Source organism: Stigmatopora argus, chromosome 6 (genome assembly GCF_051989625.1).
Source record: "Stigmatopora argus isolate UIUO_Sarg chromosome 6, RoL_Sarg_1.0, whole genome shotgun sequence".
NCBI classification, from domain to species: Eukaryota; Metazoa; Chordata; class Actinopteri; order Syngnathiformes; family Syngnathidae; genus Stigmatopora; species Stigmatopora argus.
Genome location: NC_135392.1, coordinates 1,992,952 through 2,010,888, shown reverse-complemented (window position 1 = coordinate 2,010,888; position 17,937 = coordinate 1,992,952). Strand labels below are relative to the sequence as shown.

General features: G+C 38.4%; 1 protein-coding gene across 2 annotated transcripts; it reads right to left on the bottom strand.

Annotated features, from left to right (window-relative positions):
• Positions 1-1,136: 1,136 nt before the first annotated feature.
• Positions 1,137-17,347, bottom strand: eya2 (EYA transcriptional coactivator and phosphatase 2). 2 transcript variants are annotated; one of them, XM_077602874.1, is made up of 15 exons: positions 17,098-17,347; positions 16,291-16,334; positions 16,087-16,204; positions 15,894-16,010; positions 14,457-14,527; positions 13,506-13,692; positions 13,231-13,379; positions 11,959-12,042; positions 7,778-7,867; positions 7,642-7,700; positions 7,399-7,559; positions 5,098-5,212; positions 3,707-3,828; positions 3,516-3,616; positions 1,137-1,576 (listed from the first exon to the last, which is right to left on the bottom strand). In XM_077602874.1, exons 3-15 carry the CDS (start codon positions 16,193-16,195, stop codon positions 1,499-1,501), a joined length of 1,443 nt encoding a protein of 480 aa, XP_077459000.1. In that variant the 5' UTR covers positions 16,196-16,204; positions 16,291-16,334; positions 17,098-17,347; the 3' UTR covers positions 1,137-1,498. The 2 variants fall into 2 exon arrangements, with proteins under 2 accessions (XP_077459000.1, XP_077458999.1); XM_077602873.1 differs by having other exon boundaries at positions 1,137-1,579; positions 17,098-17,345.
• Between the last annotated feature and the right edge of the window lie 590 nt (positions 17,348-17,937).

The window sequence follows — 17,937 nt, the reverse complement described above, 5'->3', positions numbered from 1 at the left end:
CGTTTTTTAAGAAATAAAGCCTTACTATACTATGTCATTTTTACAAAAAAAGCTTTACTATACTATGTCGTTTTTTAAGAAAAAAAGCCTTACTATACTATGTTGTTTTTTAAGAAAAAAAAGCCTTACTATACTATGTTGTTTTTTAAGAAAAAAGCCTTACTATACTATGTCATTTTTTTTTTTTTTACAAAAAACCCTTACTATACTATGTCATTTTTTTTTACAAAAAAGTCTTACTATACTATGTCATTTTTTACAAAAAAAAAAGCCAAACTATACTATGTCGTTTTTTAAGAAAAAAAAGCCTTACTATACTATGTCATTTTTTAAGAAAAAAAGCCTTACTATATTATGTCGTTTTTTAAGAAAAAAAAGCCTTACAATACTATGTCATTTTTTTTACTAAAAAGCCTTACTATACTATGTTGTTTTTTACAAAAACATGCCTTACTATACTATGTTGTTTTTAAGAAAAAAAAGCCTTACTATATTATGTCGTTTTTTAAGAAAAAAAGCCTTACAATACTATGTCTTTTTTTTTTTAACCAAAAAAGCCTTACTATACTATGTCGTTTTAAAAAAAAAAGCCTTACTATACTAGGTCGTTTTTTAAAGAAAAAAAGCCTTACTATACTAGGTCGTTTTTTTTAAGAAAAAAGCCTTACTATACTAACTATGCCGTTTTTTAAGAAAAAAGCCTTACTATAATATGTCGTTTTTTAAGAAAAAAAGCCTTACTATACATGGTCGTTTTTTTTTGGGGGGGGGGGGGGGGAGCCTTATTATACATGGTCATTTTTGTATAGACAAGTATAGTAAGGGTTTTTTCCTTAAAAAACGACCATGTATAGTAAGGCTTTTTTTCTTTGCATAAATGACCGTATATAGTAAGTCTTATTTTTGTATTAAAAAATGACCATGTATAGTAAGGCTTTTTTGACCCAAAAAATGACCATGTATAGTAAGGCTTTTTTGACCCAAAAAACGACAGAGTATAGTAACGCTTTTATCTAAAAAAAATGGCGTTTTAAAGAAATGGAACTTTTTCTGCTAGAAATTTGGGGTTTTAGAGTAGAATATTTTCTTTCATTCTTACTTTAATATGCATCGATTACTAAAATTAAGTACTGGTGCGTAATTAACTTATGTTTTATTTGTCCATTCATGTGAAAAGAAATGGAGCACCTTATATACAAATCATCAAAGCTAAGCTGGCACATGCGCGGCGGCCACAAATCAAACACTAATTTACAAAAAAAAATAAAAATAGGGTTAAAAAGCACAGAGCGTACAAACCTTTTTCCTCTTTTAAAAAGTCATTTCACGACCGACAATAAATAGCTCACGTGGCCGGCGGGGAATGGTTAGATCATAACTAGAATGCTATTTTTTTTGTTCCTTACTGAGAACATTTCTCGAAGCTTTGGTCCTCTAGCCGCTTGTTTTGGTGGCTTTTTTTCTGTCCCAGAGTTCATGGAATTTACCAATGGCGCCCCTACAGGTAGTCGAGCTCCAGCGCGTGGCTGAGCGCCTCCAGGTCGGCCCGACAGGACACCCTCCAGAAAGGCATGTTCTTCTAGGAGAAAAAAAACAAAACAAAAAATGAAGAGAAATTAGGATTGTTTTTTGCCGTTTTAAAATGGAACATAAAAAAAGGCCTACAAGAATAAAGTCCTATTTCCGTAATGTCATATTATGAGCCGTGCTGAATCTATACGTATTGCATTGTAATATTCGGAATTTGATCTCGTGATGAATAGTTAGGCTTTTTTTCTTTAAAAAACGACATAGTATAGTAAGGCTTTTTTTTCGTAAAAAACGACATAGTATAGTAAGGCTTTTTTTAAAACGACATAGTATAGTAAGGCTTTTTTCTTAAAAAACGACATAGAATAGTAAGGCTTTTTTTTCTTAAAAAACGACATAGTATAGTAAGGCTTTTTTTCGTAAAAAATGACATAGTATATATAGTGAGGCTTTTTTAGTTAAAAAACAACATAGTATAGTAAGGCTTTTTTTCTTAAAAAACGACACAGTATAGTAAGGCTTTTTTCTTAAAAAACGACATAGTATAGTAAGGCTTTTTTTCTTAAAAATGACATAGTATAGTAAGGCTATTTTTTTCTGAAAAAACAACATAGTATAGTAAGGCTTTTTTTCTTAAAAAAACGACATAGTATAGTAAGGCATTTTTCTTTAAAAAACGACATAGTATAGTAAGGCTTTTTTGTAAAAAACGACAGTATAGTACGGCTTTTTAAAAAAACCCGACATAGTATAGTAAGGCTTTTTTTCCGTAAAAAAACGACATAGAATAGTAAGGCATTTTTCTTAAAAAACGACCATGTATCTCGTTAAAATTCGGACTTTGTTCTCGTTATTTCAACTCAAAAATTAATAATTTTGAGGCCTAGCGTATGTAATATTACTGTGCTGAATCCATAGATATAAAGTGACCCTGATATCATTTTGCTACTTTTTTAAAATTCTTGTATAGATTTCAACTTCAATCTCATAATATTTCTGAAGTACGTCTTATGACGACTTAGCTTAGCTTAAATTGAAGGCTATTAGAAAAAAAGTTATGTCATGACTTGATCTCATTTCTCGTAATATTTTGACTTTGTAGGCCTATTTTCTAAAGTAGGTCAAGTCATAATATGCCGACTTGGTGACAAAAACTCTGTCAAGTCATGCCATGACTTTTGATTACTATACTATGTCATTTTTTTTTACAAAAAAGCCTTACTATACTATGTCGTTTTTTAAGAAAAAATCCTTACTGTACATGGTCGTTTTTTAAAGAAAAAAGCCTTACTATACTATGTCGTTTTTTAAGAAATAAAGCTTTACTATACTATGTCATTTTTACAAAAAAAGCTTTACTATACCATGTCGTTTTTAAGAAATAAAGCCTTACTATACTATGTTGTTTTTTAAAGAAAAAACAGAGTTACTATTTATACTATGTTGTTTTTTAAGAAAAAAAGCCTTACTATACTGTCATTTTTTTTTTTACAAAAAAGCCTTACTATACTATGTCATTTTTTTTGACAAAAAAAGCCTTACTATACTATGTTGTTTTTTAAGAAAAAAAGCATTACTATATTATGTCGTTTTTTTAAGAAAAAAAGCCTTACAATACTATGACGTTTTTTAAACTAAAAAAGCCTTACTATACTATGTCGTTTTTTTTACAAAAAAAAAGCCTTACTATACTATGTCATTTTTTACAAAAAAGCCTTACTATACTATGTTGTTTTTTTAAAAAAAAAAGCCTTAATATACTATGTTTTTTTTTTTAAAGCCTTACTATACTAGGTCGTTTTTTTTTTAAGAAAAAAAAGCCTTACTATACTATGTCGTTTTTTTTTTAAAAAGCCTTGGTTACAAAAAATCTGTCAAGTCATGCCATGACTTTTGGTTACATTCCGTTTTTTTTTTCTCATAATATTTTGACTTTTCTGGTGACTTTATTCTGGCAGGCCTACGGCGATACGGTCAGCGTTCACTTTTTTGGCCACGCTTTCCTCTTCGCTGCCGTCGCCGACCACCACGTAGACGGCCCTCCTGCCGAAGCGCTGCGAGATGCGCTCGAAGCAGCTCTCCTTGCCTGCGGACCAAGAGCAGAGAGCCAGAGTTGGCGGCCGCCATCGTCCTCGCCGCCCTCGTTCCTTTTCGACTTTTTTCCTGCGCCACTGACCGATTTTGGTGGCGCTGTAGATGTTCTCGATGGGGAAGGCGGCGCCCAAACCGTACAAGAGCACTTTGGAGAGCGCCGGAACCAGCTGAGTGGTGGTCACCAGGACGTTCACGCAGTTGGGCCTGGAAAAAAAAAATTGAGCAAACATTAGACTTTAAATTCATTGGAAAATACGCAACATTGCTTCATCTACCATATTCACAGTTTATGGATAACTATTACCATATTCACAGTTTATGGATAACTATATCCTAAAAAATATGGCTTAACAAGCTGTTGGTGTTATAATTAAAAAAAAAGGTACAGACGCTCCCCTACTTACGAACGAGTTAGGTTCCGAGCGATTGTTCATAAGTTGAATTTGTTCGTAAGTTGCTCAGTGCTATATTTTGTATTATAATTTATGTTTAAGGCCTATATAAGTATATTGAAGGTTTATATAAGTGCATTTGTATGTTTAAGGCTTGTATAAGTAACACGCACTGGTTTGTACTAGAAAAAACATTTAATAAAATGGAGAGAATACATACAGTACTGTATACATACATTAGAGAGAGAGAGATTTACTAGAAACTGGCCGAAAGAAGCTATCTAATGACGATTGCAGTTTTCCTTTTTTCATCATAAATGATGCGGTAGCACTGTATGGCATCATTCAATTGATTTGCAAACTTTGTGTGCAACGTTCAATATTTGGGTCCTGCTGCTCGATCTTTATGTTTAGAAATGGTACTGACGGTCGAACGATTCAAGTTGTACTCACATGCAACGCTCACCACTTTCTGACGCGCATCAAGCTTTGTTATTATTGCCACTCGTTTCAAATGAAATGGCTTGCCTCTTCCTTGCACCTCCCTCAATAGAAGCATTTCGCTTTTCACCAACCATATTCAATTCCATGATTGCCTATTGAATTCACCTGGTGGCTGCACCTCGTTTGAACCAGGTGTTTGTGATTGTCTCATCAACTCTTGTCTGTCTAATTAAACCCTGTGTGTTTGTCAGTCACTGTCGGATCACCTGCGTTTGTTGTTTTCCCAAACCCTCCCTGTCAGGTTGAATTTTCTTATTTGATTCCAATGTCTTTGTTATTTTTGGATAATCCGGGCACAGTCATTAAAGTTTTTGTTAGCGCCCTGTCCTTGCTAGCGACCCTGATAAATCCTGAAGTCGTAAATTTTACTTTAGTTCTGATGGAATGAATTAAAAGGGGATCCAATCTAATAAATTAAACATCTGAAAATCTTATGAAATCAAGTCAGCAGGGATATGGAGAAAGAAAAAGTTCATCTAGTTTAGTCGGGGTTAATGTCGAAAAGTTCTGACGCCGTTGTTGGACAGAAAAAAAAACTCTCGAAATGAAAAATCTGGATGTGATGGGACGGACTCACCTGGTGCTGATCAGCGCCAACGCCTTGAGGGCCTGCGTCAGCCACAAATCGGTGAGGACCTCCATCTCTCGCCGCAGCTGGAGCCACTCTTCGCGCTTGGGGCTGCCCAGCAGACCTGTGGCCGCCAGAGGGAGCCAGAGAGCGCCACAATGTTACCATTCACGGAAACAGTAATCCCTCGATTATCGCGGTTCATGTAGACCAGACATGGTCGCGATAAACGAAAAACCGCAAAGTAGGGTCACCCCTGTATTAAAAACAAAATATATATATATATATATATATATATATATATATATATATACACAGTTGTACCTCGTCATACGACCGCTCGTCATACGACATGCTCGTGGTACGACGAACATTTCGATCGAATAATTCGCTCGCGATACGATTAAAATTTCGAGATGCGACCAAGCCAGGTGGCCATGACATGAGAGGCTGTTTATCATTGTAGCGCACTTTTTTGCAGCATCTCTTTCGTGTATAACAATATCTACGAGTACTGAACGAGTAATTCAGACGAGTTTCTCCTACGCATCGACCAGGAAACGCACAACGCGCATGCGCGATCAAAAAGAGGGCTTTCTGGGTAATGAAGTATACTGGTGCACACAACGCCGATAGCCAATGGCACTCTTTCGCAGAATAAAACTTCATTACCCACAATCAATACGTGGGTAGGCTGTTATTCCTTCCTTAGCCTGTTAGCTCCCGCGATCGCTCATTCAAGATTACTTCTCGTTGGCAAGTGGTCGTGCGTTATCCTATTGTGAGGACATTTGTGTGCATCATTTTCGGAATATTTTGAAGCGAATAGTACAACAGCAAACAGGCCATCGATAGCGAACGTGAGGGTGGAGGCGTGGCAAACCGCTAACCCAAAGAGAACAAAGGTAAAAAAAAAAAGATTAAAACAAAATTAGAATTCAGTTTTGTGTAAAGTTACATAAAATGTATGTTTGAGTGTGTCTGTATATATTTATCCAAGTAAATTTTAATTAGTTAGTTCCGTTTACGAGTGCGTTGTCGTGGAAAAAAATCAAATTTCTTTTTGGTGTTTTTTCAGAGGGTTGGAACGAATTAATTTGTTTTCAATTCATTTCAATGGTAAAAACGTCCGCTCGAGTTACGAAAAGCTCGTCATACGATCTCAGTCTCGGAACGGATTACGATCGTATGTCGAGGTACCACTGTATATATTTATTTTTTAAATTTATTATTTACTTCACTGCTGAGTCCAAGTTGCAAGTGTTTTCCGTTTGCGAGTTTCAGCGTGGATTTTCACATTTTTATGACTTACAAAAAATGATTCCCCCACAAAAAGGGAGGGAGGGAGGTATCTTTTTTTTAACATGATAGCTCGTCTGTATAATTAGCGTTTATGACGGTTCATTAAACAAAGGCTTTTTAGATTTCTAGACAGCTGGTCGTTTGTCAAGTTGTCATGTCGGGGATTTTTCTTAAAAGGCCTGGCGCTCGGCCAACTTGCTCAACAGTGCGTTTCATTCAATTGCTGCTGAAAACAGAACAAGTTGCGAAACGACATCTTTTGTTTGAGTGAATCAACCTCCAAAGGTGAAATCTGAAGCACAATACAATAAGAAAGTACGGGAAAATGTGAAATTTCCTTCCTTCGTTTCCGCCTTGACTGCCAAATGACTGAATTTTTCGGAATACGAGTCGCTGCGGGCAAATGAGGCGGAAAAATAGGTCGCAATTTTAGGAGGGCAATTTCTTATTTGATTAGAAACACACGTTAAAGTAACAATAGACTAATAGCGAAAACAGGCTAAGAAGGTAACTGTTAAAATAAAGGTTTACTATAGCCCCCCCCCCCAAAAAAAACTAATTGTACGACTCGTACGGTGTTTGTAAGGTTTTTTGGGGGTTTGTAAGGGGAATCATAATCATTTATAAGGGCAGTTATCGGCAGAGGTTGACAGGTATGTGCTTATACTGCAAATTCTTACGCAGCTGTTTTGGTTTCGATCTAATATGAGCAGTTGTTTTTTTACCTTAATGGTGTTATTGGGTTAGCTTATGCAATTGTTTTGAATCAGATTAGATTAAATGTTTTGAGTATGGCGCGACTAAATGGAGAGAAGAGTATGCCGCTCTTCAGAATCCTCTTGAACGAAGGCGAGTTATGAGTGATTCTCCTTGCAAGTTGTAACCAGTGTATGTTTAAAGGTGTCTTCCATGTTAATTAAATTGTATTAATAATTCATCCATCAGTTAATTTCTACGAATTTTCCTGTTAGATGTCGTATTTTGGGGAAATGTTGAATTGGAGCTCACCTCCAACATTATTCTTGTAGGTGTTGTAAATCTCCTTGACCCGGCGGTAGCGGAAGGCCAGCTTCCTCATCCAGTCCACCCCGCCGTGGACCCCCGAGCCCAGGCAGAGGGATCCGGTTCCCGCCGGGCTCTGGAAGCCGTCGCTGGCAAAGTTGTACGTGCTGCGGGAAAGAAACACTTTTAACAACATTTAGAAAAAAAAAAAACAATGGCGACGGCCAAGGTGAATTTCGTCTCCCCCACCTCAAGTCCTGACCGTTGTCGTCTGACGCCACGTCGTCGATATGAACTTGGTCACATTCCTGGAGGCGGGCAAAAAAAGCGTTCTCCGTTTAAATCCGTTCCTACAGAGTGTAAATATATTTTGATTGAGCTCCACCTCCAGATCGTTGAAGAAGAGCCGCGAGTCGGCCAAATTGAAGATCATCTCCTCCATCCACAAACCGAGAGACACGGCCTTGGACGAATCCTACAACAGAGTGTCCAAGTTCGTAAACAGCGGTTACATTGGCATTTTGACAGGATATAGTTTGCAACGGTCATGTGAAAAATAGAGATGGCCTGTTGCTGATTTGAGCAATATATCGTGATCAAGTGGGCCAACTACACTTATGTCATTTTGCAGGGGAGCCCTTCAAATTTGATACATGCCTTGCGATGGCTGGCAATAGTGCTCAAAGTCCAAATATCAATGAAATCATATTTCTTGATGTAAGGTGGGCCAACTCCATTTTTAATGGTGGGTCGTTGAAACGTGAACAAATTCTACCAGGTGACGGCCAATAAAACTAGAGTACAATATAGGTCTAAGTCTAAACATCAAGTAAACCTATTCATATTTTGTGATCAAGAGTGGGCCAACTCCATACATGTCATTTTGCTGGTGAGCCATTGAAAATTTGACAAAATCTGCCTAGGATGTCCATGAGTGGAGTACAATAAGGGTCTAAGACCAGATGTGGATGAATATTTTGTGATCAAGAGTGGGCCAACTCCATTTTTCTGGTGAGTCGTTGAAACGTGTACAAATTCTACCTAGTGACGGCCAATACAAATAGAATACAATAGAGGTCTAAGTCTAAACATCAAGTAAACCTATTCACATTTCGTGATCAAGAGTGGGCCAACTCCATACATGTCATTTTGCTGTTGAGCCATTAAAAATTTGACAAAATCTGCCTAGGATGTCTATTAGTGGAGTACAATAAGGGTCTAAGACCAGACGTGGATGAATATTTTGTGATCAAGAGTGGGCCAACTCCATTTTTCTGGTGAGTCGTTGAAACGTGTACAAATTCTACCTACTGACGGCCAATAAAAATAGAATACAATAGAGGTCTAAGTCTAAACATCGAGTAAACCTACTCATATTTCATGATCAAGAGTGGGCCAACTCCATACATGTCATTTTGCTGGTGAGCCATTGAAAATTTGACAAAATCTGCCTAGGATGTCCATGAGTGGAGTACAATAGGGCTCTAAGACCGGACGTGGATGAATATTTCGTGATCAAGTGTGGGCCAACTCCATTCATGTGATTCTGCTTGTTTACTGTTGAAGATCTGACCAAAACATCCATATGATGGCCACTGTAAATGCAGTGGTCCAAGTTGCCGCATCCAAATAAATCTTTAAATATGAACAAGAGTGGGCTAACTCCCTTTGAGTCATTTTGCAGTCGAGCCTCTTTATATGGTTGCCACTAACGTTCCGGCGCTAACATCTAACAAAACTTCAAAGTGCTGCATAAATGATCCAAACATCCACGACTGTCTCCAACCAGTCAAAATCAGTCAACCAGCCAAGTTCAGTCAACTCTGGGCATGCTTTTTTAACTTTACTAGCCGCGTGGGCGCGCCGTCACCCGAGCCAACCGAAGCCCTCGTTGAGCACAAATGCGGCGGCGGGCGGAGTGTCAGCCAAAGGTGAACGTCAGATTAACCCGTCAGGTTTTCCCGTTGACAAAAACGAGTCTGCCCAATAATTACCCCGTTCACATTTAAAAGGCCTTTTGTACGCGGAAATAACGTTGAGTTGCAGATGAAGAAGAGAAAAATGAAAAGGGGAGGAGTTGAAGGATTAGGACACCACTGTTCTCTCATAATTGGAATAATTGTCTGTAATCACCCTGTCGACTTAAGAAAGCCTTTCTTGAGTTTGCAGTTTAAAAACTAAACTAAACAAAAAAAACAATCAATCATTTAAAAGCCTGTCATCATACACAGCTGCGTATAACGAAATTGGTGGTGCTACTCCACAAAGTACGTTTTCCCAGTACAAAAAACATAAATAAGTAATATCAAAATATGAAAAGTCACGTCCTGGCAAGGTCAATTCTAAAATATTGCACAATCTACAAAACAAAACACCAAACTGGAGAGCAAAGAGCCGTTGCAGCCGTACTCGCCGCCATTTTGGATCCCTGTTGTGTTCCCGAGTCACACAGTTTTTTTGTTCCAGTCTATAAAACATGCTAAGCGCTGCTTTAGTGCGGAAATTTAGTCAACTCCAGTTTTGAAAAAGATAAAAGCGCAGGATGGCCGTGAAAAAAAAATATTGAGAAGGCTGGCCATCAACCGTCGTTAAATGACATTTAGACTTAGTGAAAAACGAGTGAGGATAAAGGGGCTTTAAGACGGAGCCCTGTGGAACGCCATTAGCGTGCTAAATGATCAACAATTGTTGGCTTAACTTCAAATCATCGGAATTCCCGTCTATCCAGAATAAATATGATGTTATCTTGTTGTCTCATAAGAAAGTACTGATTGACAGAATAACTTTTGGAAACTGAACTCAACGCCCCCTAGTGGGCAGGGAAAATATTCTTCAATTATGGCTGGCTTTTTGAATGTCAATTTTGTTCTTAGCTCAACTCGTCAGAATAAATATGATGTTATCTTGTTGCCTCGCAAGAAAGTACTGATTGACAGAATAACTTTTGGAAACGGAACTCAACGCCCCCTAGCGGCCAGGGAAAATACTCTTCAATTATGGCCGGCCTTTTGAATGTCAATTTTGTTCTCAGCTCAACTTATCGATCCTTCCCGTTAAGTTCAGTTCTGACTCCCTTCCCTGCTTCCGGCGGCGAGGCGTTGGGGCGCTGGGAACAAACCCGGAATTTTTGGCGCATGAGTCATATTTCAACACTCGCCCAGCCGATTTTTTTTGTCCTAAGAAACAAAAAAGGATACAGAAGAATAACAGCGTGCGCCAAGCTCGCCCTTTAAGCCCGGTGTCGGACGGCGGGTGGTTGGACCGTGAGAATTCCGAACAGCAGAAACCCGGTCAAAAGCCAGAAAGCTGTTATGTAAAAATTTCCCGCTGGCTGTCAATCATGCGGCGGGAAGCCGGCGAAGCTAAACAAACCGGCCGCGTAATGAAAAGAAACAACGCGGGGCAAAACGCTCGGCGTGTGAAACCTGTCGGGGGGGTGAATCTACCCCCCCCAAATAAAACATTTAACCCTTTCAGGGACCGCGGTCACGACACTTGACAGCTAATCAGGCTTTTCATTCATTTTGCGGGTATGGGGGTGCTTGCCTTTCACCCTTAATAAAGCAAGTCACTTTTTTTCATCATTTAAATGAAATTTGAACTATTATTTTAAGACATTTAACCCTTTAAAGGACTCATTCCTATTTCTATTTAGAACATTACAACTGCTACCAATTAATACTATATATATATATATATATATACACACTTTTTGTTAAAAAAAGAAAGTTGAACATTTTTAAAAAATCTACTGCTTTTATACCAATTTTGTATTTTATTGAACATTTTTTAATTTGGTTAAGTTTAGTTTAAAAAATAATAATATTTCATATTCTTTCCCTTTCTTATCATTGTTTTAAGTTAAAAAAAAAAGGTAAAATAAACAAAGAATTACACCAAAATATTTAGTGTTAAATTTTGTGATACCGTTGGCGGTGCTTGAGGTCCAAAGTTAAGTTTAGTTTAAAAAAAATCATATTTAGTATGTGTTCCCTTTCTTATCATTGTTTTAAGTAAAAAAAAAAGGTCAAATAAACAAAGAAATACAACAAAATATTTAGTGTTAAATTTTGCAATGCCATTGGCGGTACTTGAGGTCCAAAGTTAAGTTTAGTTTAAAAAAAATCATATTTAGTATGTCTTCCCTTTCTTATCATTGTTTTAAGTAAAAAAAGTAAAATGAACAAAGAATTACTTTAAAAATTAAACAATAAAAATATTTAGTGTTAAATTTTGTGATGCCATTGGCCATAGTTGAGGTCCAAAGTTAAGTTTAGTTTAAAAAAAAATCACATTTAGTATGTGTTCCCTTTCTTATCATTGCTTTAAGTAAAAAAAAAGGTAAAATAGACAAAGAATTACAACAAAATATTTAGTGTTCAATTTTGCGATGCCATTGGTGGTGCTTGACGTCCAATCCATTTTGACATTTGTCCTTCCCAGTCCAAATGGATGGGACGTTTAGTGGCATCAATGGCAGCCAATGAGTGGCCAGTAAGGCTTTAAAATAAAATCCAATAAAATAATCCCCATACATGCGTAAAAAAGTGCCTTTGTGGGCAGTACCTTGCCAAATCTGGAGGAGAAGGTCCCCGTGAGCAGCGAGTGGAAAATGATGATGGTTTCGTCCAAATCCCAGATAAACACCCGCTGCAGTGAAATAACACACGTTGTAGCGTTAACCTCCGAAAAGCAGAAAGCGCCGCGCCGGGCGGAGAGAAAACAAAAGCATCTCCTCCCGTCTTTGGCGTAGCGTGCTACTCAAACATCTGGGAGCAAAAGTCCATGGAAAAATGAGAGCGCTCCACATTTTGAACTCAGCTTAAAGCTTTAAAAGTCCATCTGTCCAAAACAAAATGTCCAAAGTGCGAATATTAAGTGAGTTAACTCGGTGATTCGTCCATTTGAACTGCACAACTGTTGAACTTTGCCATTTCCAATTGTTTTGAATGCATTACTCACCATTCAAGTGTGCCTTTTGGTGGATATTTGCATAAAAATCATAAAAAATACTTTTTTTTATAGTAGGTGAATCTTTACTTAATTATTAATAATTGACTCTTGACACGACCCTTTCCCTCCAAATTTAAATTAAATTAATGAAGTTTAAACGCGCCTTGATGGATCAGAAAATCTTTAAAATACAGTAAAGTCGTACCTTTACTTACAAAATTAATTGGTTCCAAGACTTTTTTCGTAACTTGAAAATGTTGTAAGTGGAAGTGTACTTTATATGTAAATTCTCTAATTCTTTCCACGGTCCTCACACAACTACCAACTAAACCCTTTAAATTTGGTCAAAGTGTCACAATTTTGGAATGAAAGACGTGAGGAAACACACTAAAATGAGAGAAAATTATAAGGACATTTTTTATTAATGCCTTAAAATAAATAAAGCATAGGGAAATATGCCCTCCGCCGCTGAAATATCTCCCTCCACGGCCGTTATAGATGTAGTACCCATGTTTGTCCGCCAGAGGGCGAAGGGCCCGTTTACCAGGTCCGAAAGCCGTCCACTTTGTAGTACATTTTAGTCTTTTACGTGTGCCGTGTGTGTGTGAGAAAATATGTGCCGTGTTGCATTTTTACAGATTTTAATCGCTAAATAAGGGGAATTCAAAATGAATAACAGATAAGGAAATATATTTACTTTTTGGGGGATTCCGTAACTTGGATCTTTTTCGTATCTCGAGTCACTCATTTGCATATAAAAAAATCGTAACCTGAAACGTTGGTATCGAGAGGCATTCGTAAGTAGAGGTATGACTGCATGTCTTTCATATAAAAACAAGACAATAAATTTCTGCTAGGGATTAGCCGCTAACTAAAGTGGGTTACCTCAATGTCGGCATCCAAAGGTGGCGCCGGGTCAGTGGCTTTTTTGCGGCCCCTTAGCTTCCCGTCGGAGCCCCTCCGCATGGACACCGTGCCCCTCTCGCCGTCATCTTTATTGGGTGTGGGTGGGCTAGGGGGTGGGTGGTACTCCCCTAAAATAAAACAGATACATTTTGTAAAAAGCTAGCATCGACACGGATAGACGTCGAATTGGCAAAATGCTAGCTAACGAGGATGAACTTCATTTTACCAGAACGTAAAAGTAAAAAAAAACGCACCCGTGTGAGATTCCGGGCTGTGATTGGGTAACATGACGGGGTGCTCTGGGTGCTGATAGGTTAACGGGTTGGCGATGGAGGCGGGGCTTATGTTGCTGCCGCTCAGGTACGGACTGTTGTAGTGATGCGAGTACTGCGAGTATGGAGAGTACTGAGACTGGCTGTAGCTGGAATACGAGGAAAAATCCTGCCAAACACAGAAAACGTGTCACATCGGATTTTTTAAACAGCATTTTAAAATGTTAATAACATTAAAAATACATTTTGAAAAATCCGTTTTCCCGTCAAAAGTTTTGAGACACTTTTTCATCCGGAATGAATGGTGAAGCGTCCCAAAACCTTTGAGCCTAGTGGCTCTACATATATATGCTAGTGTAACAATATAAATATTGTCATGTATTTACATATATAGAACAGCTATATGTATAAATTGTATGTGTGTGTTTAGGATATATTTAAAAAAATGTAACAAATAATATTAAAAAAATCATTTCTTCAATTTTAGATAAAAGTTTAGTATATTTTTGAATGGATGTACTTTTGCATTTCTCCAGTATACTCGCAAACATTTAAATGAAAGCGTCAAGTTGTTAAAGATCATTTTGATCAAATTTAAGACCTCCAGTTGACTAAATACGCTAAAATATTGCTATCACACGTCCCCATTTTTTCTTTCATCTTTCCAAATCTGGTGATTCAAATTCTGCTAAACACCAGAAAATGGAAGTTTAAAAATACTGACAAAAAAAAATCAACATCCAAATATCACCTAAAAAACAAATTCAATGATTTCTTTCAAAATAAATGTTCAAAACTCTAAACTAAAAAAACCTCAATATTTGGCATACCGTATATGGCATAACTCCAAAGTAAAAACCCCAAATCCCGTTCATGGCAGATTCCCCCTTTTTCAGCCAAACTTTTTAAAATTCATATTTGAGGTGTGCTCACTTGCTGCGTCGGGTTGAACGGCGTGGACGTGGCGGTGGCGATGGCGTGGCCGCCTTGGAAAATGCTTGTGCCTGCAAAACCAAAAACAAGACACCACGTGATCAACGGTGACTTTTTCATCCTCACTGAACATTTCCAACGAAAATCGTTCATTGGCTGCCGCCCTCCATCCCACGCCAACAGGATTGGACATCCCTTTGAAGACGGATTGGCCGGGATAGGTCACATGGTTCTCATATTGAGAATCCAAACGACAAAAATACGATTTTTGCGGGTCGACCGTCTTTCTCGTCGTCCTCGTCTCTGTTTTTTTTTGTTGGGGTGACCTCGCCGTTCTCCGCCCCCTCACACCTGTTCCCCATTAGTTGCGGTCTGGACTCTTGGCGTCAAACGCCTCCCCCTCCTTTCTCAGGGTCAGGCCACGCCCCCTCCCCACTCGGACGGAGGGAAAGTGAGAAAACAGACGGAGCGGGAGAGAGGAAACTAGCGGGGAAAACAAAAGAGGCGCCCGTCAAAATGTGGGCGGCGCCGGGCTTGGAAAAGCGGCGTGAAATTGACCTTGTGCGTGACGGGGGGCGCTGGGGTTAAAGTGGGTTTGACCGGGGGGCTCTCGGTAAAACACGCTTAAATGCAAATGCATTATTTCTTTCATTTAATATCATTTTAGCAAAAATAAGCTTTTAATAAGGCTATACAAGTGTGCTAACATATTAGCATCAAGTCAAAAGGGCAACCCCTGAACTAAAATAATGGAGTACAATAAAATCATTCATTTTTCTGGACTGCTTATTCACACAAGGGGCGCTGGAGCCTATCCCAGGCCTCAGTTAGCTTAGCGTGCACGTATGTGTCAGGCATTATGCAGGAACACAAATATTCTTATAAAAAACACTAAATGTGATTAAAAAAAATTGTCTTGAAAACCGCATGGCGAGACAAAAGCACGCATCACACTCATTTGGTCATTTATCGAGATATTTTTCCTCAAAAAGTTTTTGTACTTGTACCGTTAAGTATTACCATATTTTCTTACATATAAGCCATCTCTGCGTATAAGCCGTACCCTTAAAATGGCCTTAAAATCGTTGAATTGTACAATTTCTCTCGTATAAGCCCCCTGATTCACAATTTTCACCTCCTTATTCATGGTTTTTCATGAATAGTAATTCAGTTTTTCCACGTTTTATGCAAGATACGTTTTTTCTTCATGAATTTCATTCATAGACGTCAAAATAAATTTCGTTTAGCGTTTTATCTGTTTATCTTTTCTCTATTTTGAAATAAATGACTGTATCGGCCGCATTTTCTTGCGTTCTGACGTTTTGTTCACGTCAAGTCTAATTTATGCGCATATAAGCCGTACCCTCAATTCAGTCATCATTTTTTTGGAGCAACAAATACGGCGTATGTGCGCGAAAATACTGCAAGTGGTCTCACCGTGCGTGTGCGAGTAGCCATAAAGGCTTTGACCAGTGGGGGCGCCGCTGAAGTTGGAGTAGCCCAAAAGTCCCGCCTGGCCCGGCGAGTGACTCAAACCTTCCTCCGTTTTAATGTCTGCGCAGAGAGAAAACAGCAAATTTTTAGGTGCATGACCTCCCATCGCCGAATTTTCCGCCTATCGACCACTCACTGTAAGGAGGGACGGCGTAGCCCTGCGTGTAAGGTGCGTAGGGTCCGGCAGCTTGGAGGGTGGGGCTGTACTGGCTCTGTCCGTACGCCGCCATGATGCCGTCCCCCATCAGGTGAGCCTGGAGGAGACCGTTCAACAAAGTCCATTTTAGTGACCAGTCACTTTAATATGAAAACAAAAAGGAGCAGAATCTCAGAATCTCACCAGCTGCGGGTTTGGTGGAGTTTCCAATCAATAATGATCGAACCCTGCAAAAAATAGCAAATGACAAAAATGTGTTATGAAATATAAGAGGGAGAGATTTTGAAATGATGGCAGAGAATATTTTGGGGACCAATCTATATAAAAAAATTGACGGAAAATTAAATTAAATACTAGATACCGTGTTTTATGGAGTATGAGCCGCTATTTTTTTAAAAAAAAGTCATCTTATTTTATGGAGTGATTTAAGTATGAAATTATTAACAGATGATAATAACATTTCATATTATTTTTACACTAAAACGCAAGAGGGCACTGTGTTGATGATGATAACAATGGCGATAAATTAAAACACTTATAAAAACATCCCAGAAGGGCTTTACAAAAAAATTCTAATTACTTTTTTTGGTTTCCTGTTGTTGCCTCTATTCTTATTTTAGATGGCTTTCAAGATAACGTGTCTGTTCTTTGTTTTGGAATTTTGTCCAATAAAAGTTACCCAAAAATGCCAGCTAACCTGGCCCCGCCCACGACGAAAATTTTCTCGTAGATGATGTCATAACCAGAATGTGCCCCAGGTTTTTGGGCATCTGCTAGCTTGCTAGCTATAGGCCTTCTATGCTCTTGCTGCTGTTTTTCAAGATTTTAATAACAATCCATTTGGGATTTTTATTGACATAGTATCAAAAAACGGGAAATCGAGAAATTTGGGGAATATCCCCATCAAGTTAAAAAATAAATTAAAATATACTGCCAAGGACTATAATAGACGTGTAAACAAAGAAATGAAGTAAAAACTAAAATCCTCACCCGTTTCTAAAAATGAGAGTCAATCAGGTCCACTTTTTCTGCCTGGCGTCAACAGCGTCTTTGGTGTCCTCAGCGTTCCTGTCCAAGAGAATAAAACAAAGAGCGTGGGTGCTGGGCAATACTTTTTGGATGACACGCGCCTGCCGGTCCAGTCGCTCCGGTCGGAGTTTGTCGGGGTGCCGAGCACGCGTCGTCACTTCCAAGAAATGAGGCGGCGGAAACGCGGCGGCCAAAATAGAAGCGCCGTTCACGTGGACGGCGTGCTGGTGTACGCTTTAGCTCGAAATGACTCGTTGCAGAATGACTTGTTGCAGACTTTTGGCAGCTTGCCCAAATTGGAACAAAGAGAAAGAGAAAGAGAGAGAGAGGAAGATATTTTCTTTTTGTTATGGATTCATTATCCTCATTTTTGGATGAATAGGCTTTGGTTTGAATATACAGTCGTACCTCTACTTATGAAATTAATTGGTTCCAGAATTTTTTCATAACTTGAAAATTTCGTAAGTAGAGGTGTACTTTATATGTAAAATCTCTAATTCGTTCCACGGTCCTCACACAACTACCAACTAACACAACTGTCCAAATTTTGTATGAAAGATTTGAGGAAACAGACAAAAGTGAGAGAAAATTATAAATAAATTATTTATTAATGTCTTAAAATAAATAAAGCATATGAAAATGTGCCCTGCACTGCTAAAATATGTCCCTCCGCGGCCATCATAGATGCAATACCCATATTTGTCCGACAGATGGCGGCAAGAGCCCGTTCTAGCAGGGCAGAAAGCCGTCCACTTTGTAGTACATTTTAGACTTTTACGTGTGCCCTATGTGTGTGTGTGT

Bases quoted from the DNA above. Each gene is read 5' to 3' on its own strand.
- eya2 (XM_077602873.1), bottom strand. From the start codon at position 16,195: ATGGGGGACGGCATCATGGCGGCGTACGGACAGAGCCAGTACAGCCCC. The intron at 12,043-13,230 runs GTAACCCACTTT...ATTTCACTGCAG, and splicing joins CTTTGGATGCCGACATTGAG to CGGGTGTTTATCTGGGATTT. The intron at 1,580-3,515 runs GTGAACGCTGAC...TTTTTCTCCTAG, and splicing joins AGGAAAGCGTGGCCAAAAAA to AAGAACATGCCTTTCTGGAG.